The following is a 27,969-nucleotide window of genomic DNA, read 5'->3' as shown; positions in this document are numbered from 1 at the left end:
CAGCCACCCCTGAGCCCCCCGTCCCTCTCACCTGAGGCCAGTTTGATCTCCAGGGCCGTGCGGATCAGGGCCATCAGCGTGGAGGTGAAGTGCACAGTTAAATCCTCGGGGGAGATGGGCATGTTCATCCTCACCAGGCGCTGGGGACACACAGAGCTGCCTGTCAGTGGGGGCCAGGAGTCCTCCCCTCCCCACCCTCCCCTGCCCCTCTCTGAACCCCCAAAATACCCAGAATACAATCAGGAAGGAACTTTTTGTGTGCTGAGCTGAAATTCTTCTGGACGTGGAGAATTCTCCTGCACCTGTCCAGGAGCAGGTTTGGGGTAGAACTTCAGTGGTTTAAATGAGTGATTTGCCAGCACTGCACTGCAACTCTATGGACCTCTCCCAAAAATACCCTACAGAGCTCTCCTAAAAGAACCCTACAGAGCTGTCCTAAAAGAATCCTACAGAGCTCTCCCAAAAGAACCCGGGGGGAGGCTCTCATCCCATTTCCTGGCTGTCCCCAGTGGTGTCTGCAGCATCCAGACAGGTGGCTGCTCATCCCACCTGCCAAAGCAGCGTGCTGAGGAGATAAAAACCATAAATTCACCTCCTCCACCCTTTCCTGCTCCAGTTTGCCTCACTAAATCCTTCACTGAAATCCTAAAATGGGACAAAATGGGGCCTGGCCCCAGTGAGTGACTGAAGACAATGGAAGGTTTGCATCTCCCACCCCAGGCTGCAGCTCCATCCCAGATGTGTCTGTGCCTCTCCTGCTGTCCTTGCTGGGAGCAGGAGGTGAGGGAGGCACCTCCAGTGACAATGACAGTGGGAGGGTTTGTGCAGGAGCTGTGCCACCCCTGGAAGGGGCTGGGATGGTGTATTTTGGTCCCAGCCTGAAACACACCTGGGAACAGCTGCTGAGCCCTGGAATGTGGCTCAAACACCCCGGGGCAGCGTGGAGTGGTTGGTGACAGCTAAAGGTGACAATGTCACCTGGATTGTGGCTCCTGTCTCGCCCCCTTCCAGTGACTGAGCTGCACAGCTCCATCCACACCTTCCCAGAGAGGAGAGGCTGGATGAACACAGGCAGGACTGTAATTCCCTCCCTGCTCTTCCAGTCCAAACACAGAACTATCCCTCAGGATCAGCGTTTTCCACGATCATCAGAGCAGGGAGCGACTCGTTCCCCATCACCAGCCACCTCTGGCAGGGCAAACCCATCATTCTGCTAAGCAGGAAGCACCTGAAATTGCCTTGGAAAGCTTTGACCTGCTGGCAGCAGAACAGCTCCATGCTCCATATCAGCTCCATGTGTTGATAACCTCAGCACACTTTTAAAGGATGGAATTCTCCTTCTGCAGCCTGATGATTCCTCAGCTGCTTCAGGAGCTGCTTGAAAACATCCCTGTCTCAGACAAACCTCAGTGTTTCTGCTCTCCAGAGGGATTTGCAGCCCAGGGACATCCCTGGGTGAGGATCAGCCTCAAAATCCCCAGTGGCAGCTTGTCCTGGGCCCCTTGCTGGGGACACAATTCCATCCCCATCTGAAAACTGCCCAGGCTGTTGTTTAGATCCCTCTGTCTGCCCAGAAAGCTCCTGTTTGTTCAACACCAGCCCCAAAGGCTGTGAGTGCTGAGTGCCAGCTGCACATGGACACGCTCAGGGCACTGCAGCAGTGGCTCTGTTTCCAGAAATGCAGATTTTGGTGCAGCCTCTGCTGTTCTGGGGAAAATCTGCAGCAGAAACTCCTCTGCTGATGGGCATTTTCCTGCTGGTGAGGGGAGCGTGATGCAGGTGAGAGTAGAGACCTGGGGCAGCCTCAGGCAAGGTGAGAGGCTCAGGGGGAGCCCCGATTGCTGCTCCTGTGTTTTGTGTCAAATGCTTTGTGTTTGCCCCAAAGCAAGCCCTGGATGGGGCATGGACACTTGGCCAGGATCACCTCCCTGCTTTGAGAATCTTCCAACTTCCAATTCCCCAGATGTGTGGGCAGAGCTGTCTTAGAATCCCAGACTGGTTCGAGTTGGAAAAGACCTTAAAACTCATCTCACTCCACCCCCTGCCATGGGCAGACACCTTTCCCTATCCAGGTTGCTCCAAGCTCCATCCAAAACCTGCCCCTGGGCACTTCCACGCCCTCAGAGAGTGCAAGCCCCAACCCTGGCACCTCCTGCCAGCCAAGGACACAATTCCCCCCTGTTGGTGTTGACACGAGCAGACAAAGGGCTCAAAGTGCTGGTCCAGTGTAAAATCTGCTCAGAGGAGCTGAAATCTCCTCGTTTATCCATTTACACGTTTTCAGCTCTCACTGCATCCTGCAGGGACAGGAGAGCACTGTAACAACGTCCCTAAAGTCACCTAAAGTCTGGGACAAACCATTGTGATGTCCCTCACAATGGAGATCATTGTGCCCAGAGGTTATTCCGTGTCTGCCCAGCCTCAGGGACAGGGAAATCAAAGTCCAGCCTTTCCTCCTCTTTCACTCAGTGACAGCGGCAAGTGCTGGCAACACCACAGGGTTGGTTTTTTTTCCTGTTCATTCAGGTCAAGTGAAACAGGGTTTAATTCCCATTCTGCCCTCAGCACACAAAAAGCTACCAAAAAAAAAACATCATTGAGAGCCCACAGTCAGCAATCACAGAGTCCCAGAATCCCCCTGGAGCAGGAGAGAATTAAGGGATGCAGAGAGGAAGAAGAGGCATGGAAGTGAAAAACAGGCAAATGAGGAATAATTCCCCACAGGAGAGCTCTATCCTCACCAAAACCACCACCAAAAGGCACCTTGTGACTGGCACAGGATGAATTCCCACAGGATGTGGGTGCAGAACACAGGCCACTCACAGTTCTACAGAGCAGGGCTTTCCTCCCCAGTTCCAGCTTTAGGGGAAGATTTTCCCAGGGGATTCCCACTTTTGGAAGTCTGGCTGAGCAAACCCCACATTTTGCTGCAAACAGGCACCTGGCAGAGGCTCTCCCTACCCCACCTCCATGCCCTCCTCCCTCCATTTCCCTCTTCACTGCCATTTTCTTCATCCCAGTATCCAAACTGGTCAAACAGGTAACTCAGACACCTCCAGGTGATTGGAATCCCCAATGTGAGAACCCAGCAAGGAGCAGAAAGGGGGGTCAGAGCAGTGGCATAGTTTGAAACAGGATGAAAAAGTTGTGAGGGAAAGGGGAAAAGGAAGGAAAAGAGAAAAGGAAGAGGGGAAAAGGAAGAGGGGAGAAGGAAGAGGGGAAAAGGAAGGAAGAGGGGAAAGGAAGGAAAAGGGGAAAAGGAAACACCAACTAACCAAAAAATCCTGACAACAACAAAAATAACCGAACCAAAACAATCAGAAAAAAAAAAATCTCTAATTTAGATAATTTCCCATCTTTCTGGAGCCCAGAGGGAAATTTTAGGCGCCTGCTGCTCCTTCTCTGCACTGATAAATAACACGCATCACTTGGGACACGCCAGGAACCGCCAACCACAACCCAGGGCACTCAGATGAATTAATAACGGGCAGCACAAAAAAAAAATAAATATGGAAATCCTTCCCCGGTGCCGTGACCCGCCAGGAAAGGATTTCCCAGCCCCTCTTCCCTCCAGGACCAGCAGCAGGTGGAGTCCCCGCTCTGGTTTCGAGGCCTCGCGTGGGGATCCCTCCCTGGGATTTAATTAGGCGGATTTGGAGCTCGTTAATGCTTCTACAGGAGAGAGCCCAGAGTCTCCTAATTAATGCTGTGCTGATAATGAGAGGCTGATTAGAGGCGGGGTCAAGAGGCAGCGCAGGGTTGGGGCGCGGTCAGGAGGCGGCCCCAGCGCTGCTTTAATTGCCAATTAACAGAAGCAGCGCTAATGAGGAATCCGAATAAATTCCCTTCCAGCTTTGCTCAGGAGCTCTTTGAACAGTGGTGCAAAAGGTAAGGGAAGTGTCGGGGGAATAAGGGAAAAATCATCCCAGGATCAAGGGGGTCTCGCTGGCTCCCAGCCTGACCCAGAAAAAGTTGTTGCACCCTAAATCCTCTTCCCTGGCACATTTATCCAGAGGCAGCAGGAAGAGTTCTGCAAAACTACTGGCACCCCTAGGGATTTGAATTATTAAGAGCACCCCATCAGCCTCTGGGACAGGAGCTGCTCTGGGAACGATCCCCAGGCGGGAAGAAATTCGGGACAACGGAGCGCTGCTGGGGGAAATGAGGTCGAGTTTGGTGAATAAATTATTTGCTATGAATAATTCACCCCGACCTAGTTGGAACGATTCTAGTCTGGTTTCTCCATGGCCTTCATCCCCTCTGGATGCATCCTGGTGGAACAGCCCAGCTCTGAGATCATCCCAGGAATCACAGAATCCCAGGACGGGGTGGAAGGGACCTCCAAGTTCATCCAGTTCCACCCTCTGCCATGGGCAAGGACAGTGAGAAAAATCTAAGGGTTTCTTCCCCCTTTTCATCAGCTGGGATAGAAAAGACTAAAGTTCATGGAATCACAGAATCATTTAGACCTCCAAGATTATGGAGTCCAAACACTGCAAGGCCACCACTGACCCACGTCCCCAAGTGCCACATCCACATCTGAAGGGTTTTAAATCCTTCCAGAGGTGGAGATTCCACCACTGCCCTGAGCAGCCTCTTGAAAACTATTTCTGTGAAGAAATTCCTCCTGATGTCCAACCTAAAGCTCTCCTGGCCCAGCCTGAGGCCGTTCCCTCTTCTCCTGTCCCTATTCCTTGGGAGCAGAGCCCTGTAGCCCTGGTTTTATGCTTGAAATTTTTTGAAATTTTTTTTTTTTCTCTAAAAATTTTCTGTAAACAGGAGAAATGTTTTTGTAACTGTACTTATGTTATTCATTCCTTTCCCTAGGAGGGACTTCCTCTTGATGTCCCTCTGCTCTGACCAATGGGAGTGAAAAAATTTGCCTTTGTTTCACCAATCAAATTGGTCTGGGTAAAATAGTATAAAAGGGAGACACATCCCAAAAATAAAAAAGACATTTTCAGCCTTCTGAATCTCAGCAGATTTTTGGAGTTGTGCAGAGCCACAAGGTCCCCCCTGAGCCTCCTTTTCTCCAGGCTCAGCCCCTTTCCAGCTCCCTCAGCCCCTCCTGGTGCTCCAGCCCCTTCCCCATCTCCATTCCCTGCTCTGGACACGCTCCAGCCCCTCAATGCTCTTCTCACTGTGAGTGGCCCAGGATTGCACACAGGAATTTGGGTTTTTGCAGCCTCTCCCCCCAGCCCGGTGCAGGATAGAGCTCCCTGATCCCGAGCAGCTCATCCCGAGGATCCCGTCCATGCACCCCCAGGGAAGCAGCAAAGCCACGCACACGGAACTGCAGAGGCTGGTCAGGCTAACCAAGGAGAACAGTTGAGAAAGGGGAACCAGAAAACAGCAGGAAGGAAGGACAGCACAGCCAAGGAGGCCGCAAAGAGGGGAAAATCCAAACCAAAAAACAGTGTGGACGTACAGAGGAGGCAACAAAGACGTGGGGAAAACACACAAAACCTCTGGAGAGGACTGGGGAGAGCAGACACGGACAGAAAAAGGGGGGATGTGTGGGGCAAAAAGAGCTTTTGCTGGACAGAACAGTCGGGGGGTTTAAAAATCAGAGGGAGAGGGTGAAAATAGGGCAGAGACAAAGCCCTGGCTGCTGTTGGCACTACACCTGCAGGAACAGGGGGTTGATGACCCTCTCCAGGCTCTGGGGAGGGGTCAGTGCCCAGGGGGGTTCAGTGTCCTCCCCTTGGATGTGACAGGGGTGACACCACTGGGGGACAGGAGCAGGGCAGGGGGTGCCACACCCCACCACAGCCATGGGGGAGGACACCCAGCACCAATCCATGGATGTGCTGCACGGAGAAATGGAGGAGAGAAGGAGCAAAACCAGCCCTAACCCTGAGGGTTTGATTTAACAGCAATAACCGGGTGAGAGCTCAGCCCAAAGTGCAGCTTTAAATCCTGATCTTGTCTTAAATCCTTATTTTTTTAGTTTAGGGCTGTTTGATAAAGGGGAAATTATTGTGATCATTTCCAAACTCAGATTTCTCTGAGTTTTACCCGGACTGGAGCTGTTTGAATCCATCTCTGCCTGTGCTTGTGACACACAGACACATTTCAGAGGTTTCTTTGGGGATGGGGAAAAATTAATTATATGTTTAAAAAAATCAGGAGTGTGGGTTATAAAAAGAAGCCATTCCTATGGACCCAGGCTCTGTGGGTTTGTTCTGTAGGGACAGACAAATTAAAGGAGAGATCAGGAAATTCTCAGGGAAAAGCCAGGCTGAAAAAACTGTCTGTGGGCACAAAGTCTGCTATGAAAACCAGGAATCTTACTTAAAATAAGATTTTAAAATCTTATTTTAAATGCCTGTTTTAACACATCATCTCTTTATCCCTTTTGTTTTCTTCCTTTTTGAATTCTACAAGGTTTAGGGAAAAAAAATAAAGAGTTTTATCCTTCTGGTCCAGCCCCAGAGCAGATGTGGTTGCCCACCTGCAAACACAGGACACAGCTCTCCTAAACCAATGGAAACTCACAGGTAGCAAATCCTGGGATTTGTGTGGATAATTGGTGTCTAAAATAGCTGACACCTGGAATTTCGATCTGGTTGGGTTCCTCAGGCTCAGTTATGGTGGCCAGAAACAAATCAAATACAGCAGAGCCACCAAACTGATTGGAGATTAAGGATTATGTTTAATTTTCCTTTTATTTTCAATCCTGGCACGCTGAGGAAGGATCTTGTAGGAGGATTTATCCGAATTTCTTTTTGCTGCCACTGAATGAATCAGAGCCAGGTTTGGGTCTAGCTGGAGCCTCTTCACAAAAATCTTGGGTTTGTTTGGTCTCAGTGAAAAATCCCTCAGCACAGGAGGGGCTGTTGTGGTGTGGATCCTTTGGGCTGAGATTTGGGGTTTGGGGGTGGCTCAGGTGACAAAAACAGCCAAAAAAATCCTGTTGGGTTTGATGGATCCTCAACCACAGCAGTGAGAAATGGTTCTAACAACCTCTCTCTCAAAAATGGGGATGTTCAGTGGTGAAATTTCCAAGGAGTCACCCTGGGAATGGAAGTTTCCAAACACCCTGAGAGTTTTTGGGGAGAGCAGCCTGGCCTAAACTGGCTCCGTTCCACTTCCACCTGGATTTCCACCCAGCCTTTGGGAGAGAATTCATCCTGGTGGCTCAAATTAAAAAGTTTTGCCACATCAACCCACAAGCTGGAGTGATTTCTCCACCTCCCTGCCCTAAATGTTTTCTGGTGAAGTCATTTCTTCCACCAGGGTGTTTAAGGAGCCCTTGTGGTGTTGTCTCTGTTTAATTGCTCGCTCACTCCTACAGCACTGCCTACTCTAATTACTCCAGTCTAATTAAGAGGAGGAAATAAAAAACAACATTCCACTGAAGGGTTAGTGAGACAAAGAGCCCCAGGAAGAAAAAATGGGGATCTAATGGGGGGTAATTTGCTCATTAGCATGGTGTCCTCCCCAAATTAACCTAAATGGAAGCAGAATGAGAGAAAAGAGAGAAGAACACTGACAGAGAGAGAGCAGAGACATACTTAGAAAGACAAACCGATGTGCCAGAGTTTCAAAAAAAAAAAAAAAATTACCCCCAAAAATTTATATATATAAAATTAAAAAGAAAAAAAAAAAATAATCAGAATATCCAAAATCTTGCTCGAAAAGCAGAGAAAGCACCCAGAAACGTCCAGAAGAACAACACCAACGCCACAGAAACCCCACTGCAGCCACAGCACAAAAAAAGCTGGTGGTTTGGGCAGGAGCTCCTTGGGGGGAGAGGTTTTCTACCTTATAGGCAACACGAGCTGGGCATTTCTTCCCAAGGCCTAGAGGTGGGGACATGTGTCTCAGCATCTCATACATGTCTGTGTAACTGATGCGCCCGCTGGCACCACGGGGATGGAGGAAAAGCACCAGGACACAGAAATCCAACCGGGTTGAGGCAGGGAAAATGGGGAATGGGGTGGGGGGAAAGAGGCGACACAATGGAGCAAATGAAAAAGGGGGAGAGAGAGAGAAGGGAAAGCAGACAAGAAAACAGAGATCTGGTTAATCAGATTTCTCCAGGGAACAAAACCAAACTCAGGGAGGTGGGGCAGGAGAAAAGGTGGCTCCGCTTCCGTTGCTGCGTTTCAACGTCTCCTCCTCCTGCAGGGGTGGCGGGTGGCCCTGGGGAATGATTGATGTCCCTTGAGGGATGCTCCATGTCCCCTGAGGAATGGCTGATGTCCCCTGGAGGATGCTCCATGTCCCCTGGGGAATGCTCCATGTCCCCTGGGGGAATGGCTGATGTCCCCTGGGGAATAATTGATGTCTCCTGGGGGATGCTCCATGCCCTCTGGGGGATGCTCCATGTCCCCTGAGGAATGGCTGATGTCTCCTGGGGAATGGTTTATGTCCCCTGGGGAATCTCCATGTCCTCTGGGGATGTTCCATGTCCCCTGGGGAATGGCTGATGTCCCCTGGAGGATGCTCCATGTCCCCTGGGGGAATGGTCCATGTCCCCTGGGGAATGGCTGATGTCCCCTGGGGGAATATTCCATGTCCTCTGGGGATGTTCCATGTCCCCCGGGGAATGGCTGATGTCCCCTGGGGAATGTTCCATGTCCCCTGGGGAATGGCTGATGTCCCCTGGGGAATGTTCCATGTCCCCTGAGGAATGGCTGATGTCCCCTGGGGATGCTCCATGTCCCCAGGGAACCCTCGGTGTCCCCCAGGGGAGCAGGGGTGGCAGGGCCGGGTTTGGCTGGCTCTTGGCAGGGTGGGGGATGAGGGTTCCCCCATGGCCCCCCAAACCAGCCAGGTCACCGTGCCAGGGAGGGCTGGGGGGCAGAGTTATGGGACAGGGCTGGGAGAACAGAGCCCAGCTTTCCTCCCAGGGAGCAGCACTTTGGGTTTGGGGGATGGCACAAGGGAGAAGAAAATCCTGGGGGTTTGTTGAGGGATGCACTGGGACTGCTCCCACTCCCAGCTCAGGCTGGGATTCTGCAAATCCCTGCTCCAGCAGGAGAGCCCAGCCCTGGCAGGAGGTGGGAAGGGCACCTGTTCCTCCCTCGCTTTCAGTGGGGCTTGTTTTTCACCAAGCCAGCCTTAACTGGGAATTCCAGAGATTTGGGAGAAAATCCCTCAGAGCAGCCCATTGCTGAGGGCATCTCCCTTCAGCACACAGTGGATGGATTTATCCTGAAAAACAACGGCTGCAAAACAGCAAAAATCCCTGATTCACCTCTGTGTGCCTGTTGGTACTGGGAGCAGAACTGTGACAATCCCCTTTTGTTTTCCCAACGAGGAAACCCAGAGATGTTATTAATTCAAGTTTAACCCCTGGAAAAGCAGGATAATGTCATCATCTCTACAGCAGCAGGGAAAACCTAAACACCTATTTAAAACCCTTTTTCTGAGCAAGAACCTTCCCACCAGCCCAACACCCTGACACAGATCTCAGTTCCTGTGTAAAGCTTTGATGGAGGAGAGGGAGGAGGAGGAGGAGAGAACTCAGCCAGCCCAAAACATCTATTCCTGTCCCTGGTAACTGCTGCAGACAAAATCCCACCCGGCTCTCCCAGCCCAGAGCTGATCCAGAGGCTGCTGAGAGACACAAATGGGAACTGCAGCCAATGTCCTCCCCTGGCTCATTCCTGCTCCTGGCCTGGGCTGCGGGGTCTCCTCTTCCTCACCTGGGCTGGAGTGGAGAAGAAAAGGAAGCTCTGGGCTGGCTGCTTCCAGTCTTCTCCTTCATCCTGTTTTCCAAGAAATTCCCTGCCTGGAGCTGGGCCCCCCTGAAGCCCATCCTGTGCTGATTTCTGTCCCAATTCCCCCAGCTGGTGAACTCTCCCTGTGCCATGAGCAGGAGATTTCCTGGGTATCCCCCAGATTCATCATTTAACCCCTGGGCCATCTCTGGCTCCATGAAAAGCTCATCTCTTCCCAGATCCAATGGTTTTCCAGCTCAGCAAAGGGCAAAAGTTGATCACTCAACAATACTACAAAGCCAAATCAAACTTGCTGCTCCCTGGAAACTTTGGGATGCCATTTCTCTCTGGAATATATTGAAGTGTTGGGATGTTTTTCCCCAGCACTTCCCACCTGGAGCTGGTGGGATGGAGGCTGGAGGGTTCCCTGTCCCATAAAACTGCTCTGGGCTGGCTGCTCCCAGCCTTCTCCTTCATCCTGTTTTCCAAGAAATTCCCTGCCTGGAGCTTGGTCCCCCCTGAAGCCCATCCTGTGCTGATTTCTGTCCCAATTCCCCCAGCTGGTGAAGTCTCCCTGTGCCATGAGCAGGAGATTTCCTGGGTATCCCCCAGATTCATCATTTAACCCCTGGTCCATATCTGGCTCCATGAAAACTCATCCCTCATCTCTGCCCAGATCCAATGGTTTTCCAGCTCAGCAAAGGGCAAAAGTTGATCACTCAATGATGCTACAAAGCCAAACCAAACTTGCTGCTCCCTGGAAACTTTGGGATGCCGTTTCTCTCTGGGATATATTGAAGTGTTGGGATGTTTTTCCCCAGCACTTCCCACCTGGAGCTGGTGGGATGGAGGCTGGAGGGTTCCCTGTCCCATAAAACTGCCTGTCCTCAGCCAGCTGGGGTGTGGGAGGACACAGGGAAGGGAGGAAATGGAGGGAAAAGGAGACAGTCAGTCAATCATTCCTTTTTTTCAGGCAAGGGGTTGGTTACGTTACAGTCTCTTTTGTCTACTGGTTGCATTTGCACTCAGGGGAAGGGAAAAGGGGATAATAAAGAAAACAAAACCAGGACTAGAGATGCTGGAGGGGGTCTCTGAAATTCCAAACCTTGTAGGCCACCCTATGAGGGCACTTCTTTCCTAAGCCCAGGGGTGGAGCAATAACACGTAACAAATTGTACATGTCCTTATAATGAATGCGGCAACTGGAAAGGAAACGCCAGAGGTTATGACAGCAAAATCCAACAGGAATCAGCTTTTCCATGGGAAAACTGGGAAAAATCAGCTTTTCCCAAGGCAAACAGGGAAGAATCAGCTTTTCCCAAGGCAAACGGGACAAGTTGGAAGGGCAAAACACGCTGAAAAGGAAGGTTAGTCTGGAAAGGAAGGAACAACTTTAACACACACAAATAATTTCCAACTGCTCACTCAGCTTTTTATCCTTGGATTTTCACCTGGGAAGCCTTGAGTGCCATGTGCAAGGCTTCCCAAAGATTTGGTTTCCTTTCCCACTCGTGTTTTAATTCCCTGTGCCCTGAGCATCAACCTCCAGACTCTGCTGCCCAACACTCAGAGCCTGCAGGCCACAAAGAGCCTCTTTAATGGATTATTCCTGGGATTTTATCACAGCTCTTCACTGGATTATTCCCAGGATTCAAATTAGCTGCTTCAAAAGCTGGAGGAACTTTTCCCTGCCCACTGTCGCCTCCTACAAAACCCCAGCAGGGCCATTCCTGGGCAAGGAGGAATTTGCTGGGAGAGCAGGAAGTGTCACCTCCAGTGTTGGGCACTGGGAAAATTCAGTTTTCAATACCAGAAGGAGAAATCAGACACGTCCTGGGAGCTTTATGGTCACTATCATTAACTCCCAGCAAGAATTTCACCTTTCTGATCTAATCTAAGATCAGAAAGGTTCTTCAATCAAAATTATCGACAACTCAGTTCTGGCTTCAAGTGTGAAAGGATTTTGGATTAGTGGAGATTTTTGCCCCACTGCTGAAAATGGGATTTCAGTGGAACTATTCACACTCAATAAGTTCTCACCAGAGTGAAAAGAGAAGAGGGCTAGAGAAATAAATAAAAAAAAAAGAAAACAAATCAGAATTAACATCTTACTCTCTGACATTTTCTGCATTAGCAGCTCTGGGAGTGGAAAGGTTTGGCCCCTGGGTGACTCAGAGTTTAATAGAGCAAGAAATCTCCCTGTAAACTCACTGCTGGTGCCTCCTCTGGGTGGAAAGTTCCTGAATATCAACATTAAAAATCCACATTGATCCCAAGTTTGGTTTTTTTTATTTTCCTTGCAGGTGTGTTCCTCCTCCCACGGATGTAAAGCCAAAGCTGTTTTTCTAAGGAGCAAAAAGACACTCCTGAGTTTTCAGCCTCATTGAGATTTTTTTTTAGTGGGAAGAGGCAGGATTGGATTGGAAAAAAGGAAAAAAAAAAAAAAAAAAAAAGCTATTTATGCCTGTTAAAATCCCCACAAAGGATTTGCTGTGTCACACAGCTCGTGGGGATGAAAATCTGCCTGGAGATTACACACTGGTAGTAAATGTGGAGTAAATATTCAGGTTGGTAGTAGGGGTGGCTTGGAGCAATTAAAATCCCCCCACAGTTCAGAGAAATGCAGGGAGTTGGGAAATTTTGGAACAAATTTCCATTTCGAGTTAGGCTAAATCATTTAAAGTGAGATTTTAAAGCAGTTTAATTGCATCCTAGCAGGGAGCTGGAGATGCTGATTATCCAAACACTCCCTGACTCTGTCTCTGCTGAAAAGAAACAAAAAAAAAAGAAAGAAAAGGTTGGAGGAGCTGGAGGCATCACAAATCCGGAGGAGATTCATGGCACAGGAACTCAGGGGGAGGAAAAAGGGATCCAAAATAATTAAATTAATTATTTAATTAACAAAGAGTCTCTCAATATGCAAATTCCCAAATAGAATATCAAGGGAATTATTATAACCTGGGACAGAGCACCCAGAAATGAGAATAAAGGAAAAAAGGAAATAAAAATAAAGGAAAAGCCCCCTCACCAGGGCTGTGGTGCAGCAATACAGAAAAGCAATTTATATTTATTAAACCAGTCCTGCTCTAGAGGTGGTCATTGGGCAAGGCCATTCCCTCAATTAAAAAAAAAATAATTATTATTTTGAGGTCTGTGCTGCTGCTCCACTGCCTGAGCCCAGTGTGCAGGTCTCCCTGGGTCTTGGAAGAAATAAAATTTAAAAATAAACCCCTAAAAGAAACATCTCATAGTCCAGTGTGTGAAAAACCCACCCACAAATCATGAATATTTGACCACAGAATTAAACATAAGAATCAAACACTTCCAAACTTTGGCCCATTTTGTTTCATCCCGATCATTTTGCACGTCTTATAACGTCAGCTAATAACTCCAGAGTTAAATATTACTCCAAAATTCCCACGGAGAGTTTGATGTCATTACAAGAAGGCTTCCAGCAGAAAAAAATAAATAATAAATAAATGTTGTATTTAATGAGGAAAGACTGAGAAAATCCCATTTTTTCAGGGAACCACCCTAACGCTGAGGAACATCACATCATTCCCTGTGGGAGCGGGTGGGATGGCGGAATCAGACCTGACTCAGACTCAGAATTTGGGAAAACCACCAATGTGGATCTCAATTAAAAACACGCTGCACAAACGAGGTGTGAACCCCTCCCACTCCCTCAACCAGAGATTTGCAGATTTTCATCTCCAGATTCGAGGCAGGAACCAAAAAGCTCCTTCTGGAAGTGCCAAATAGCTTTTCTTCACGGCCATTTAGGCAGCCCCAGCGGAACTGAGGCTGTTCATTAATTTTATTAAATTCAATAATTTTCGGTTGCTGGGTTGGTTGTGCGTGAAGGAAACGCCCTTGCAGTGACACCAGGTTTGTTCCTCTCCAGCGCTCGGGGAACTGCGGCGTTTTTAACGCCGACAATGTTAAAAGTGATTTGAGCGACTCAGATCCTGGAGTTGTTCCTGGGAAAACGGGCTCTGAGAGTGACCAGCGTTACAGCCACAGTGTCACCTCTGTCCCTGCTTGGTGGCCCTGGTGTCCCTGCCCTGGTGTCCCCTCTGTCCAGCCCAGTGTCCCCTCTGTCCCTGCCTGATGTCCCCTCCATCCCTGCCTGGTGGCCCCAGTGTCCCTGCCCTGGTGTCACCTCTGTCCCTGCCTGGTGTCCCCTCTGTCCCTGCCTGGTGGCCCCAGTGTCCTTGGTGTCCCTGCCCAGTGTCCTCTCTGTCCCAGCCTGGTGTCCCCTCTGTCCCTGCCCAGTGTCTCCTCTGTCCCTGCCCTGGTGTCCTCTCTGTCCCTGCCCAGTGTCCCTGCCCAATGTCCCTGCCAGGTGTCCTCTCTGTCCCTAACCCGGTGTCCCCTCTGTCCCTGCCCAGTGTCCCCTTTGTCCCTGCCCTGGTGTCCCCTCTGTCCCTGTCCCGGTGTCCTCAGTGTCCCCTCTGTCCCTGCCCAATGTCCAGGGTGTCCCAGCCCAGAGTCCTCTCTATCCCTGCCCGGTGTCCCCTCTGTCCCCTCTGTCCCAGCCCGGTGTCCCCGGTGTCCCAGCACGTACCAGGCTGCAGGGTCGTACTCAGCCCACACCCGAACAAACTCATCCAGGTGATGAGGCCCGAGGATGGAGGAGTCCCGGGTCAGGTACTCGAAATTGTCCATGATCACAGCCACAAACAGGTTCAGCATCTGCGGGATGGGGTCAGGGAGGGGAGGGAAAAGGGGGAAAGGAGAAAGGAACAGAAAAGGGAAGGGAGAAAAAGAGAAGGGAGAGGGGAATGGAGAAGGGAAGGTAAAGTGTGTTAGGAAAATTAATCCACAAACGCCACAGGTTTGTGTCCAAAAAGGAGACAGAGGAATCCTTTTACTTTATTCTAATAAAGAGAGAGGCCATGGGGCATTTCCCCTGGGGTCTCTCTAATTTTGGAGGACTCAGCCTCCTATTTATCCCAATTTCCCAACCACATTTCCCTCTCTCTTTCCCCACTGGCTGAGAGGTGCAGACTTCCCAGAGTGCCCAATACCTAAAATTCCCCTTTAATGTATAACCCCCATTTTAATTTTTAATTCTTATGGAATTTAAGCATTTTCCCCATTGTTTCTTTCATCTTTCAATATCCAATTTCATTTATCAGCAAACCCCCAGTTTGTTGGTAAAGGCAAGTATCTTCTTTTCCATTCATCAATCAATGAAATCCTTCCCATTGTTTCTTTTCTCTCTCAGTGCTGGTTTTACCTACCAGCAGACCCAGAGTTTGTTTGGAAAGACAAGTCTGTCATTCCTCTCAAGAGGAAGGGGAATGGGAGGGGAATTTTAACAAAACAATCGCTCTACAAGGAGAAGCATCACCCCAGGAATAAACTCTGAAGTGAGCCCTGGATCCCTGGGAATGCCACTGCTGCCTCCTCCTCTCCTGCCCACTGAAGGGGAAGGTGTTTTTTCCACATCCCCATCAGTGGTGCTGCCTCCAGCCTGGATCCAGCTGGATCAGCCCCTTCCCTTCTCCCCCAGCCAGGAGATGGGAACTCTCCCAGCACTCCCAGATCAAGGCACATCAACACCAGGACAGGAAATCCCATTCTCCAGCCTAAATGTGCTGGTTTAGATTCATAACAATTCCAGCCTTCGAAGATGAGGGGCAGGACACACAAAAGGCTCTTGTCATTAATGGACATCAACAAGAGCCTGGAAGTGCCTCTGGAACAGAAAATCCTCTTGTTATTAAAGCAATGGAAAAGTCACAAGTATTTCAGTGGGAAAAGATCAATGTGCAGACTGGAGAGCAGTAGGACAGTGGAGAATAAAGCCCTAGGATCTCAAACTTTCAATTTCTATTGTTTTCAAATAAGTTTCAACTTATATTTTTTCCCTCCTGTCTATTCTTAACTTCCATTTTGATATTTCTCAACCTAAATGTCACTTTATATAAATGGATCAAACTTATAAAAATGTGAAAACTTCTGACCATTGTCCATTTTGGGTGCAGCCCCTGGGGGGCTTTGTCTTCCCAAAATGTACCTGAAGTCCCTTCCATAAACACACCTGCTTTTTATTCCCTTAATTTTGTCTGGCCTCTGTTTTTAGGTATCCCCAAAAGGCATCAGCACCTCGTAGAGCTCAGCCCCACAACAGCCACAGGCACAAACCAAGCCCAGAAACTCTGAGGCTTTTCATGCCTAAAGCTTTTTTGGGAGAAAAAAAAAAAAAAAAAAAAAAAAAAAAGTGATTTTTGCATTTGATCCTCGTGGGTCACTTCCATCTCAGCAGCTCCTGGGATTCTGTGAAATGAGTGTGATGCTCCCAAGGAAAAGCTGCTGAACTCGGACATTGTCCCACTGCCCTTCTTCAAAGGGAGGGAATAAATCGAGACAAACCTGATTAAATGCTTAATCCCACATATTAGACCCCTCTGTGAGAAGAAAGATAAACCCTTTCCCTTTAATGACTAAATGATCTCTTTGGGGATTTTATCAGCAGGAGGATAAATGGGGTTTAGCAAAGCTGGTGGTGTCTGGATTATAATTAGGGATGAAGAGGAAGAGGAGGGGTGGGGATGGAAGGGTTTGACCACTTTGGGGAGGATCAGAACTGACTTACCAGGAAGGAGCAGAGGAAAATGAACGACACGAAGTAAAAATAGGCAAAATCACTGCCACACTCCTTTTTGGTGAGGCCAGAGAGGGGGTCACAGGCTCTGTTGCTCAGGCAGGACAACATGATCTCGTGCCAGGCTTCCCCCGTGGCGCTCCTGCAACACCAGAGCACAGGCTGAGGTTATCCATCCCTTCCCCAGGAGAGCCACCCTGGGATAATGCTGCACCCAATTAACCACATTAATTAGGTGGGAGGTTGTGTCCAGGAGCAGAGGTTGTGTTTACACTGGGAGTTGGAGGTCCAGGTGGGCTAAAAGATTTATGGCTTCTGTGGAGAATAAAACCAGATTGATTTAAACAGTACAAATCTGATTTTTGCCTTTTTGAACCTAATGCTGGCTCTAAAGCCAGTGGAGAGGATGGGAAATGAGACCAGGCTGCTCCACTGGAATTTCTTATTTCCTTTATCAGGCAGATAAATTCCACCATGGGCTGCTTGGGCTTGGGTCTCTATTTCATCAGTCTCCTGGGTGTTCTTCACTAATTCCCTCCTCCCTCTCCAACTCCTACTATTGAGAGAAAAGAGCCAAAAGGAAAATCTTTGGAATCTCAGAGAGTTTGTCCTCAAAATAAAGCAGTGCCTGTGAAATGCACCCTTGGTGTGAATGTCAGGGATTCTCCACCCTGAATTCCTGCTTCCCTCAAAGTCCATTTACCTTGTCCTGCTCTTTGGGAAAACTCAGCGCTCCATCCAACCTGGAATAACTCCAAGGCTGCTCTGAATTTCAGCAGATTCCCCCACTGGGTGCTGAAACTCCATTCTCTTCATGGGGAGCTGTGCAGAAACCAACTCCCCTCCCAGTCCTGCTGCCCCTGCTCCTCACTCCCACTGCTGTGGGGCTGGTGAGGGACCATCAGGCTGAATAATGAGCCAGTTTTAGTAAAATTCAGAGTTCTGAGCCCAGTGAGGGCTGATTCCATCTCTGTCTGGCTTCACAGAAATTCCCAGCACAGAATCCTCAGGGCTGAGCCTTGGCAGGGCTGGAAGGGACTGGTGTTCACGGGGGGGTCTCCACAGCTGGATGAAGAACGTCTCCCACAAACTGCTCCGAGATGGAGTTTTGGCAAGTATTAAAATAAAAATCTGTTGTTTAATTGATTATTTTTTTCACTTGAAAATGCTTCATTTCCAGGCAGGATGAACCCAGAGGAAAACAAACACTTGAATTCTGAAGCAGAGGTGGGGTTGGTGTAGGAGCTGCTGACTTCTGCTTATTCAAAAATGGCCAATTACAGCAATTCTCACATAAAAAAGGGAAAAATCAACCAAGTTTGAGGACAGAAAACCCACCAATCAGTTAAACCAGCGGGGTTCTGATCTACATTCAGGTTTTGCCTGAGTTTCCATGGGTGACACTTTGTGCAGGGGTTGATCTGCCGAGGAGGAAGAAGCAGGAATGGATAATTTACACCAATACTTATTTTAAAGGATGTCCAAGGATGTCTTTGGCACCTGCACAAAGATGTTTTTGCTGTTCACACACAAACCAGAAGGTGTTTTATCCTCTCCTCACCTGAACAGGAGCATCAGGGCCTGGAGGAAAGTCCTGAAGTTGTTGTGCCGATTGATGGAGGTTTCATCATCTAAGGCAATGTTCCCAAATACCTGCCAGGAAAAACAGAGAGGAGTTACCCAGGCACATCGAGTGGAGCTGGAAAACAAGGCAGGGAAAGAATTTCTCCTCGTTTAAGGGCTCTCAAAAGGTGGAATAATTTCTGTGCTGAAACGGGAGATAAAAAATGTGTTCTGGAATTCCAACACAAGATTAACATGCTTTGTATTCACACAGGTCCTTTCCAGCAGTTCAGCTCCATCCCAGGCCAAGAAAAGTTTATTATTTCTTCTCAGGAAGGTGCAGAGCCTGGGCTGCTCCCTCCTCTCAGCCTCTTGATGTGTCCACAGCTGGTTTTTCCAGCTTCAACATAAAATCTGACAAATAAAGTAGAAAAAAGCCTTTTTTTTTTTTTTTTTTTTTTTTTTTAAATTTCTAATTTACCTGACACCAGCCAAAGAAGAGCTTTTGGCCTCATCCCATCTCAGTGCTGCTCCTGCTGTGGAGGCAACAACCATCTTTGCACCCCAAACAAAGCCAGGCTGTTTATGGCCACAACAAAGGAATGGAATATTTTACCTGCATGCCAATAATGGCATAGATGAAGAAGAGCATTGCAATGAGGAGACACACATAAGGCAAGGCCTGTGGGAGAGGAAAAAGTGGCATTAATGACAGAAAATGTAAATACTGAATTCCCTGGCAGGACTGAGTTTTGTGGCATTTTGTCCTTCAGGTGTAGGAACTGGGGAAGAGGATATAAAGAATTCTGGCAGCTTGTAGGAGATAATTCCCTGGAGTATTCACTGGTCACACAACAGTCAGGGCTTTCCAAGGGCTCTCTCTGTATCCTTGGAAGCAGCAAGCACAGAAAACAATCTGATGATCAGCAGCAAACACTGGAGTTACCAACAGGCACTGAGACTTCATGTGCACCATTTTATGAACATTAATGCTTTAAGGACCTTGCTGTAAATTCAGTCTGAGGGAAAAAAAATAAAAAATCTCCATCCCAGAAATGAATTTCTGCTCTGAAATAGGCCCAGTTTGGGATCCCAGGAGGAAAAAAAATGTTCTGAGTTTTAGCAAGAAATTGGTGAAGGCTGCAATGTAATTATGTCACCCAGGCTGAGAGTGACAGCTATTTTCCACTTGGGCTAAATGAGTGGGTAATTAATGGCTCTTAATTAGTAATAGCTCAAAAACTGAGTAGTCTTGCCCTCAGGCCAGCCCTGTGGTGCCTGGGGCAGGAGTTCTGCAGGGCAGGAGGGATTGCAGAATCATAAAATATCCTGAGTTGGAAAAGACACCCAAGGATCATTCAGTGACACTCTTGTCCCTGCACAGACCCCCCAACAATCCCAGTTCACTTTTAGCAGGATTAATATCCCTTGTTACACTAACCAGTTGAATTAAGAATATTCTTGGTCCCAACCAGTTTGATTTCCTGCAGAATTAACATTCCTGAGGCTGGGCAGTCCTCACCATCTCATTTTCAGCAGAATTCATGTTCCTAGGAATGGTCAGTGTGAACCAGTTCACTTTTAGCAGGATTAATATCCCTTGTTACACTAACCAGTTGAATTAATAATTAATATTCTTGGTGCCACTTTGATTTCCTGCAGAATTAATATTCCCATGCCTGGTCAGTGCTCACCAATCCTCCTTCCTGAAGAATTCCTGAATTCTGAACTCCTGTAATGCTCTGTAGAACTGCAGAGAGGCCATTCCAAGAGGAAGGAACCTCTTGGATCTTCACTGGAAGACGCTCCGAGCACGACCCTGTCCCCAAAATCTCCTCCCACATTGCCAAGGGCTCACCTTGAAGGACTGCACGAATGTCCAGAGCAGGATGCGGATGGTGTAGCCCTGACGGAGGAGTTTGATGAGCCTGGCTGCCCTGAAGAGCCGCAGGAAGCTGAGGTTGATGAAGTTGTCCTGCGGAAAGTAAAGGTTTTGTGTCCTTCAGAAACGACCGCGATCCGAAACCACAGCCCGCAAAAAAGAAATTAAAATTACCAGCTTCACGATCTAAGCAGCAAATCGGCCACCAGAAAACCTTCCAAAAGAAACATTCGTCAGTGCAGATCACTCCACATGCAGCAAGAATGAGAAAACCCCTCTCCACAAGAGCCCCTCCCCTTTGCTGCTACTGGGTCAATGAGAGAAAAGGAAAAAAGGCCCTGTCACGCTGTCCTTGGAGGGCTTGGTTTGCTTTGAGCAAGGCAGATTTTCTCCCTCTCAAGATTCAGGGAGAGAGGAGATGGTGCCAGATTTTCATTTAGAAAAAGAATGAAGTTAGTTGAAAGTCTTGGTCAGTTGAGTTTCGACAGGGAATTGAACTTAAGCCAAGACAAAGAAAGGCATTGTCCAGTGAAGAGTCAAACATCCCTCGGAAGGATGAGGATGTTTTCCAACCTGGAGGTTTTCAATGTCTGTACGTGTAACTGGACAAGGTTTGCCAAGGAGAAACGGCACCAGAAGATTGATTGGAAGATGGATCAAGGGCAGCGAGTCAATTGGGGGAGGTTGAGCTTTCACCAGCAGGAGGATGCCTTAGGAACCTGCTGGTTTTCCAAATTCTTTTTTAAATGTGTCTGCACAAGTGGATCAAAGAACTGCTGGAGGCAGGTTCTGATTTTCATTTGTTTTCTAGGATTTTTCCCCACCCCTCACCCCATTTTTTTTTTTTTTTCTTTCCTTCGGGGAAAAGAGGATTCTTACCCCAATGAGCTAATCTAGAGAGGGTTCTTTCCAAAACAAAACATGCAAAAGCCAGATCCCTCTTGCCCTCCTATTTTAAGGAGATTAAAAAAAATATTTCCCCTTTCCATAATTGGCTTTTTTTGTGGCTCTCTGATCACAGCCACTTATTTGACTGAGTGAGCTAAAGAGAGAAAACGTCCCACTTTAAACTATTGAGCAGTGAAGCTGCAAATATAATCACAAGGAGCTCTGCTTGGTAAAGACGAGCAAAAATTATTTCCCTCGGATTATTGTTTTACCAGAAGTCACATTGAACTGACCCACATTTCTTGCTCATTTGGCTACAGAGCTCATGCTGAAATTGGGGGGCTTGTTGGATCTATGGGTTCTTTCAATGCCAGCTCAGTTTTTGGGGCCATTAGCATTGCATTCCACCAATCCCATCAAAGAGTTCCAGAACTCAGTCTCAGGCATGCACTCGGTTTCTCTCAGGTTAAAAAAAAAAACACAAGCAGCTCAAGAGTTAGGCACAGACCCAAAAAATCAGACTCAATCTTCAAATCAAGAGAAAAGAGAAAAGCACGGGAATGTTCAATGAAGGAGCAGACAACACTGAGCTCATTCAAGCCAGCAACAGAAGCCACCTCTGGCAGGCAAAGCACGAGCCAAGGGTTCCCCTGGGTTGGGCAGTAAAACAGGCACTGAAAATGTCCAGTTTGTCTCAGCAGCAGCTCCAGGTTTGTGTTCACAGCCTTACCTTCCCTTCACAGGAGTCCAGCTGCACTCACCTGAGCAGGGCAGGGCTGGGGAAGGGCCCTGGGGCAGAGCTGAACCCAGCTGGGTAATGGGAACCATCACTAATGGGGTTCCTCTTCCCCTCTGGCCCCACTGTGAGCTGGTCCCAGGGCAGAGGTTTAACCATGAGCCCTTTTGATCAGGAAAATCTCCCCACAGTGGGAGTTGGATCAGCCCTCATGTGTAATGCTGGCAGCACTCAGGCCTGAAAGTCTGGTTTTAACTTCAGAGCAATGCTCAAGCCAGATCTCCCCTGTGCACAGTCCTTGGGCTCCAAGGAGGAGCAGGATCCACCTCTGCGGGATCCTGTGGGATCTCTCTCTTCCCACAGAACTGCAGGAGCTTTGTCCTGCTCTGGGTTTGCTAAAACCTCATCATCACAGCTGAGAGGATGTTTAACACCTGCTTTGGGCTGGGCTCCCTGAAAACTGAGGGAGTGCAGGGTTAGAAAGGGATAGAAACGGGAAAAGGGTTCAAGATTTTGCAGTTATCTCTGGGATTTAGACAATCCCTGGGATTTAGACGGACAAACAGTCCATAGATATATTTTTTCCCCCACATTCCCTATTTGATTCTGGCATTGCCACTTGCTAAAGAGCAGTGAGAGCCTCAGCTCCATGTGGGATCACTCCCAACCCAGGAAAATCCCCCATCACCGACACCCTGGGACTGTTGGAAGGAGGGTTCTCAGCCCTGCCCGGAGAGAGGCAAGGTCCCCACGCTGCTGGTGGTGGCTGCAAGGGCTCCACGTGTGTGTCACCCTCAGCACCCCACAGAGAAAACCCTTCCTCCCACACCTCCTCTCTCCAGGCAGGATTTGGGATGGCATGCAGCCAAAGGGGAAACTCCACATTGCTGTATTTCTCGGGTAAAACAGTTTTTTTGGCATCGATTCTCCTCTGGCTGAGCCACCTCTGTGCCATGCACACATCTGGTATCTGGGTTATTAAAGTCATCCTTTCCTTTTGTTTTTTTTGGGTTGTTATTTTTTTGCTTTCCTGTTGCACAGGTGCTAACGGTGCTCACAGCAGGCCCCAGAGCTTTAGGATTTGATCATCCATCTGAGGAATAACAAATTAGGTTTGGAAAAATCATTTCCCCCTGGCTTGTCACTATTTTCCTGAAAAAAGGAAGGGCTGGAACTGAAGGGACCAGGCAGCAGGCAGGGCCTGGGGGTCTGGGCATGGCCAGGCACTGCCACCACTTCCCACAACAGGACACGGGTGATGCATCCCTGAAGAAAACTGGGAAGCAGTGGGGAAACAGGGAGAGTAAAGAGCTGTCCTTGAAGGCTGCCCCACCATGGGATTCTGCTCTGTTACCCTTTCTTAGGTTGTTTTCATAGAATCCCAGGATGTTTTGGGTTGGAAGAGACCTTAAAGATCATCCAGTGCCACCCCAGCCATGGGCAGAGACACCTCCCACTGTCCCAGGCTGCTCCAAGCCCCAATGTCCAGCCTGGCCTTGGGCACTGCCAGGGATCCAGGGGCAGCCACAGCTGCTCTGGGCACCCTGTGCCAGGGCCTGCCCAGCCTGCCAGGGAACAATTCCTGCCCAATCTCCCACCCAGCCCTGCCCAAAGCCATTCCCTGTGTCCTGTCCCTCCATCCCTTGTCCCCAGTCCCTCTCCAGCTCTCCTGGAGCCCCTTTAGGCCCTGCCAGGGGCTCTGAGCTCTCCCTGGAGCTTCTCCTCTCCAGCTGAGCACCCCCAGCTCTCCCAGCCTGGCTCCAGCCTCTGGACTCCAAGACCTCCATGTCCTGCTTCTTTTGGGAGCTCCAGGGTTTTCCAGACTGAAAAGCAGGACAGCCATGAAGATCAGTACACAGGCACTGCCTGGATTTGTTCCCCAGGGCCTTCAGCAGCAGAGTGAATTCCTGCCCAGCACAGGAGCTGCTCCCTCTGTCCCCGGGGATGCAGAAAGAGCTGCAGGAAGAGGCGTCTGACCAAGCCAAGAATGGAAACTTTAGGACTTCTCTTCATCTGGCATCAACAAGAATCGCCTTATTAATTAATTAGTTAAGGAATTACTGATGAGGAAAAGGCTGAGTTCCCATTTAAATCTCCATGGTGGTGCCAGCACTGAGGAAGTTTTCCTGAACCTTGCACAGGGTCTTGGCTCCATCTGGAGCTTGGGGAATCCACTGCTGATTTTAAGAGGCTGAAGATTTTTGCCATCCTTGTCTGTGCCTCGAGGACTCTGCCTTTGGAGGGACATCCCATCCGTCCTCCCATCCTGAGTCAGGAATGCTGGAAAAAATGTTTTGTGTGTGATGCCCTGAACTCTCCTCATTTTCTATTTGGCAGAATCACAGAATATCCCGAGATGGATGGGACCCACAAGGATCATCCAGTGACACTCCTGTGTCCTCAGCTGCTCCTCTCCAGGATTCCTCTCAGCTTTGCTGCTCCTGCTGTGTCACTGCAGCAGCTCCAGAGGACACCGTGGCGCTCCAAAGTGTCACCCTGATCTTTAGCCTTCTGATGATTGTTTGCATATTTCCTTTGGAGTCTCTCCAAACAATGTAGATTGTTTTCATTCCTCTCTTGGTGATGGACTTCTGGATTGGCCATTGAGGTCAGAGAGGTGTTCCTCTCATCTGTTCCTCTCATCTCATCGAGCCAATCCTCCACCCAATTCCTAATCCTATAAAAACCCTAAATCATAATAAACTGCCTCTTCTTTTCCTCACTTCAACCTGATGGGTGAGTGTGGTTCTTTTCGTGTCCCTACAAGTGACACCAAAAATGCCAAGTGGTTGAAGGAGCCTGGACCTGTCCCTACGGAATAACGACCCCAATCCCAACAAAGTGCAGGACGAGCTTTTCAATCTTAACAGTGACAGCAGCCAAAATTCAGCAAAATTATTTTTCCCCACTATATTTGTATGTTCACAGCTAATGCCAGAGTCCTTTTCTGTGCTGCCTGGGCCAGGTGTGCAGAAGTGTCTTCAAATTCATCCTGACTGCTCCCACACATCTGGATGGATGCTCCACATCTGGAATGGATCCAGACCATGGAGGATTCCCTTCTTGGCTTGCACTGGACAAGCTTTGAACTCACACATTCTCTTTTTCTCCAGCAGAAAATTCCACCCCCAGGACACTCCATAAACACCTGTGGAGCTTCTGTGCAGCCTGGAAATAAAAATTCACCCTGATTTCTTTCTTAACGACAACTGTGCAACAGGAAACGTGGGTGTTCCCAGATCCAAGAGCTGAGCAAGGATTTTTGAGAAGTTTTTGGTCTCATTTGTGTTATCAACCATAGCCAAGATAATTAAGAATAGAAAAAATATATATATTTCTGATTGCATTTTTCTTTATGGAATCTCTTTTGTTTAATTGGTGATTTTCAAAGATAAAGGTCAATGTTTTCAAAGGCATTTTTGGAATAAATTTGCACCTTGGCACTGAATTCCCAATGGGATCTGGTTCCTGGTACTTTTCAGCTCTGCTCATAACATGTTTTATTCATTTTATTTGGAGTTTTGGCTTTGCCTCCAGTGGCTCTGTGTCCACTGTGGTGGCAAAACTGGTTCTTCTTTGTTTGGTGTCACAGAGAATTTTCCAATTTAAGATCCTTAAATCTTTCCCATCATTTTTGACTTGAGGGGAAGCAAGTCTGCCATCACCCCAATAATATTTTTACCTTGTTAAAACACCTGTAAGGCTGCCAGGTGCTTCCTTCAGCAGAAATCCCCATCCTCTCATCCTTAAAAAAAGCCAAATTCATTTCCAGAGAGCTGAATTTGGTACCACCACCTCCAAACCTCCTTCCCTGGCCATCTTTTCCCACGGAAATAAAGCAAGTGGCAGCGTCCCCTTTGGCACAGGGGGTGGCACAGGGAGCAGGGACGGGCTATTGGCAACTCTCAGGTCACCAATGAGCCCAGGGTGGGAGGTGCAGGGTTTGGAGCAAACTGCAGTGAGGCTTTTCCACCAGTGCAATCAAAACTTATAAAAAAAAAAACCAAAAAAAAAAAAAAAAACCAAAACCGGATCAAATCAAAGAAAAACGAGAGTAAAAAAAAAAAATAAAAAATCAAAGCGAGAGAATTTAAAGAATTGTTTAAATTCAATGAAACCAACCGTGTCCTATATGTGATGTTGTCATGGATGGATATTTGCAAGATTATTTACAAAAATTTTTTTTATAATTTTTTTTTTTTTTGAGCGGCAGGTGCACAACATACAGACGGAGACATGGTTTTCGCATTGTATGTTGATTGGATGGCGTGATTCAGCAGGTAGATAAGGAAAATAAGGAACAAAAACAGGAAACAAAAGAGAAAATGAGTAATCAGGACAAGCAGAAAGGAAACTATTGAAAAATTTTCACTGAAAAAAAACCCGTTGGGCTATCGAGGGGGGGGGGGAGGTGTTATTTTATGGGAACTCCAGAAATAAAAAATAAAATCCACTTTGAACCCAAAAAATAAAATCCACTTTGAACCCAAAAAAATAAAATCCACTTTGAACCCAAACGGATTCGGGAGATCCTTGAGGTAACACAGACAGTGCAGTTGTTATTTGCATTTCAGTTTGTAATGCAAATCTGGAGACAATTCACAAACACTTCTCAGGATTTTTTTTTTTATATATTTCCAGGCATAGAAATAGATGTCAGTTTGCCAAACACCCCCTCAAGCCTCTCAAAGCCAACTGTGTCCACAAGGACTCCTTTTCCTTAATCCCACCTCTTTTCCCTCAATTACTGAGGGTAAAAAAACTGACATTCATGCTTTTTTTGCCTGAGGAAATAAAAAAAAATAGATATTCCAACTACAATCACAAGGTAAATTAGGTGTGACATGACCAGGGAAATCAAAACAAAGCAATTAATCCACACATTTCTTTTCCTTTTGTCTTTACTTCTCAGAGGGTTCAAGGTACCAGACAAGGCTGGTGGAAGCCAAGTCTCTCAAGGTGAGGATTATTTACCTTTGGAGAACACTTCTAGCTGGAAAATACAGAGGATAAAAGGTGCTTTGGGCACTATTTGTGAGCCTGAGCTCAGTGTCACAGCTAGAAAACATCTCCACGGGACAGGCACAGCAGGTTGGCACTCAGGGTCACCTCTTGTGGATGTCACCTGGACTTCCCAGGTGAGGAAATTTTGGGAATGGCTGCCAGGAGGGTTGGAGGGACTAAAGGAGCTGCCCCAAACTCTGCCCAGCACAGGAGGAGAGGCTGGAGCTGAGGAAGGCACATGGAGAAAGGGCCATTCCCACTCCCATTGCAGAACACCTTATAAAAGGTAGTAAGAATTAAATAAAAGCCTTTTTTCTGTAAATATTTGGAGCCTTTCTTTGGTGTCCTACAGTGACACGTGGGTCCCTGGGAGCTCAGCCCAGTTGGGGTTTTAGGGGTAATTCCCACAACTCTGCAAAGGTTTTGATGCTGGAAAATGTCTCACAGCCCAACCTGATCCAATTCCCTGCCTGGGCCATCCTGTGGGAGCTGGAGGGAGAGGCAATGCCCCTTTAACTGTGGCTTCTCCCTGCCTGTGAAATGGCTCCAAAAATGAGGATTTTAGCAGCATGTGGGCTCAGTGTTGAGAAGTAGAAACCTTCCTGAAGGAGAAGACACCAGTCTGGGAGTGACCAGAGGCTCCCTTACCCTGTGTGAGGTGTCAGTGCTGCTTTCTCCCCAGGAAAAGTGGCCAAAAAAGTGGGGCTGGAGAAGCTTCAGCCTGTTTGTAGCTGACTTGCAAATGTTTTCACAAATTTTCAAGCCATGGCAAAAAGTTTGGGTGCCCTTGGGAAGAAAACACATCCCATGGCAGAGGGAGTGGGGACGAGCACCCTGTGCCTTCCCACAGTCACCCTGAGTGACTTTAGCCTGGCTGCACTGAAAACAAAATCCAAAGGCTACGACACAGGATTCACCAGCAGAGAAATGAACATCATTTGTATGGGGAGGAAAAACCTGGGGGGATTGTGCGTTGATTTGTACCAAGGAGGTTAAATAAAAACGCATTTTGTTAGAAACAGTCACAGGGTCTTCACCACCACCTGCAAAGGAACGTGAGTTGCACAGTTCTGAGCACAGATAAAACGACAGATCTACAGGAAAACCCTTTGGGACTGAGGAAAAAAAGTTACGGTCAAGTTCAAATTCATCACACTCTGATACATCATCAGCTACAACATGCACTGGGAGAGGAGAGGATAAATTATACGTGGGGTAATATCAGACTGTCAGTGATTGAGACAGACATTGGCTGCCCTCATGGAAAAATCCTTCAGGATTTAATGAGGAGTCTGTCCACCTTGTGAGATATCCAGGATTTGTTAGCAGGGAGACAGCAGCCCTTGTAGGGCTGGCCAGAAATCCTGTGGGAAAGCTGTTTGGTTATTCAGTGCCCCACAAAGCCTTTGTGACAGGAACATTCCCCCAGTCCAGAATTTTCACCTCTTCCCTTCTCACTGTCCCTGTCACTTCTCTTCACCCTCACCCTGCCCATGACCCAGACTGGGCTGGAACCCCAAGGGCCAGACAAAAAACCTTCCACATCAACACAGCAGAATCCCTTTGGTCTTTTCCCCCTCTCTCGATTCATCAGGATTTTTCCATGAATTGG

General features: G+C 48.1%; 1 protein-coding gene across 1 annotated transcript in view; it reads right to left on the bottom strand.

The window, feature by feature from the left end:
* CACNA1B (calcium voltage-gated channel subunit alpha1 B) overlaps window positions 1-27,969 on the bottom strand; it is a 283,808-nt gene that overhangs the window by 16,455 nt on the left and 239,384 nt on the right. Inside the window, exons 33-39 of the mRNA XM_083875784.1 lie at window positions 19,706-19,822; window positions 18,464-18,529; window positions 17,846-17,937; window positions 16,276-16,426; window positions 14,239-14,366; window positions 10,777-10,873; window positions 32-140 (exon numbers count right to left, since the gene is read on the bottom strand). Coding sequence (XP_083731910.1) covers window positions 32-140; window positions 10,777-10,873; window positions 14,239-14,366; window positions 16,276-16,426; window positions 17,846-17,937; window positions 18,464-18,529; window positions 19,706-19,822 — 760 coding nt within the window. The remainder of the gene's footprint in view (window positions 1-31; window positions 141-10,776; window positions 10,874-14,238; window positions 14,367-16,275; window positions 16,427-17,845; window positions 17,938-18,463; window positions 18,530-19,705; window positions 19,823-27,969) is intronic.

The sequence above is a fragment of the Zosterops lateralis genome (genome assembly GCF_965231275.1).
Source record: "Zosterops lateralis genome assembly, chromosome: 20".
Lineage (NCBI taxonomy): Eukaryota > Metazoa > Chordata > Aves > Passeriformes > Zosteropidae > Zosterops > Zosterops lateralis.
The sequence above is the reverse complement of the archived record's forward strand: the minus strand, read 5'-3'. Positions and strand labels throughout refer to the sequence as shown.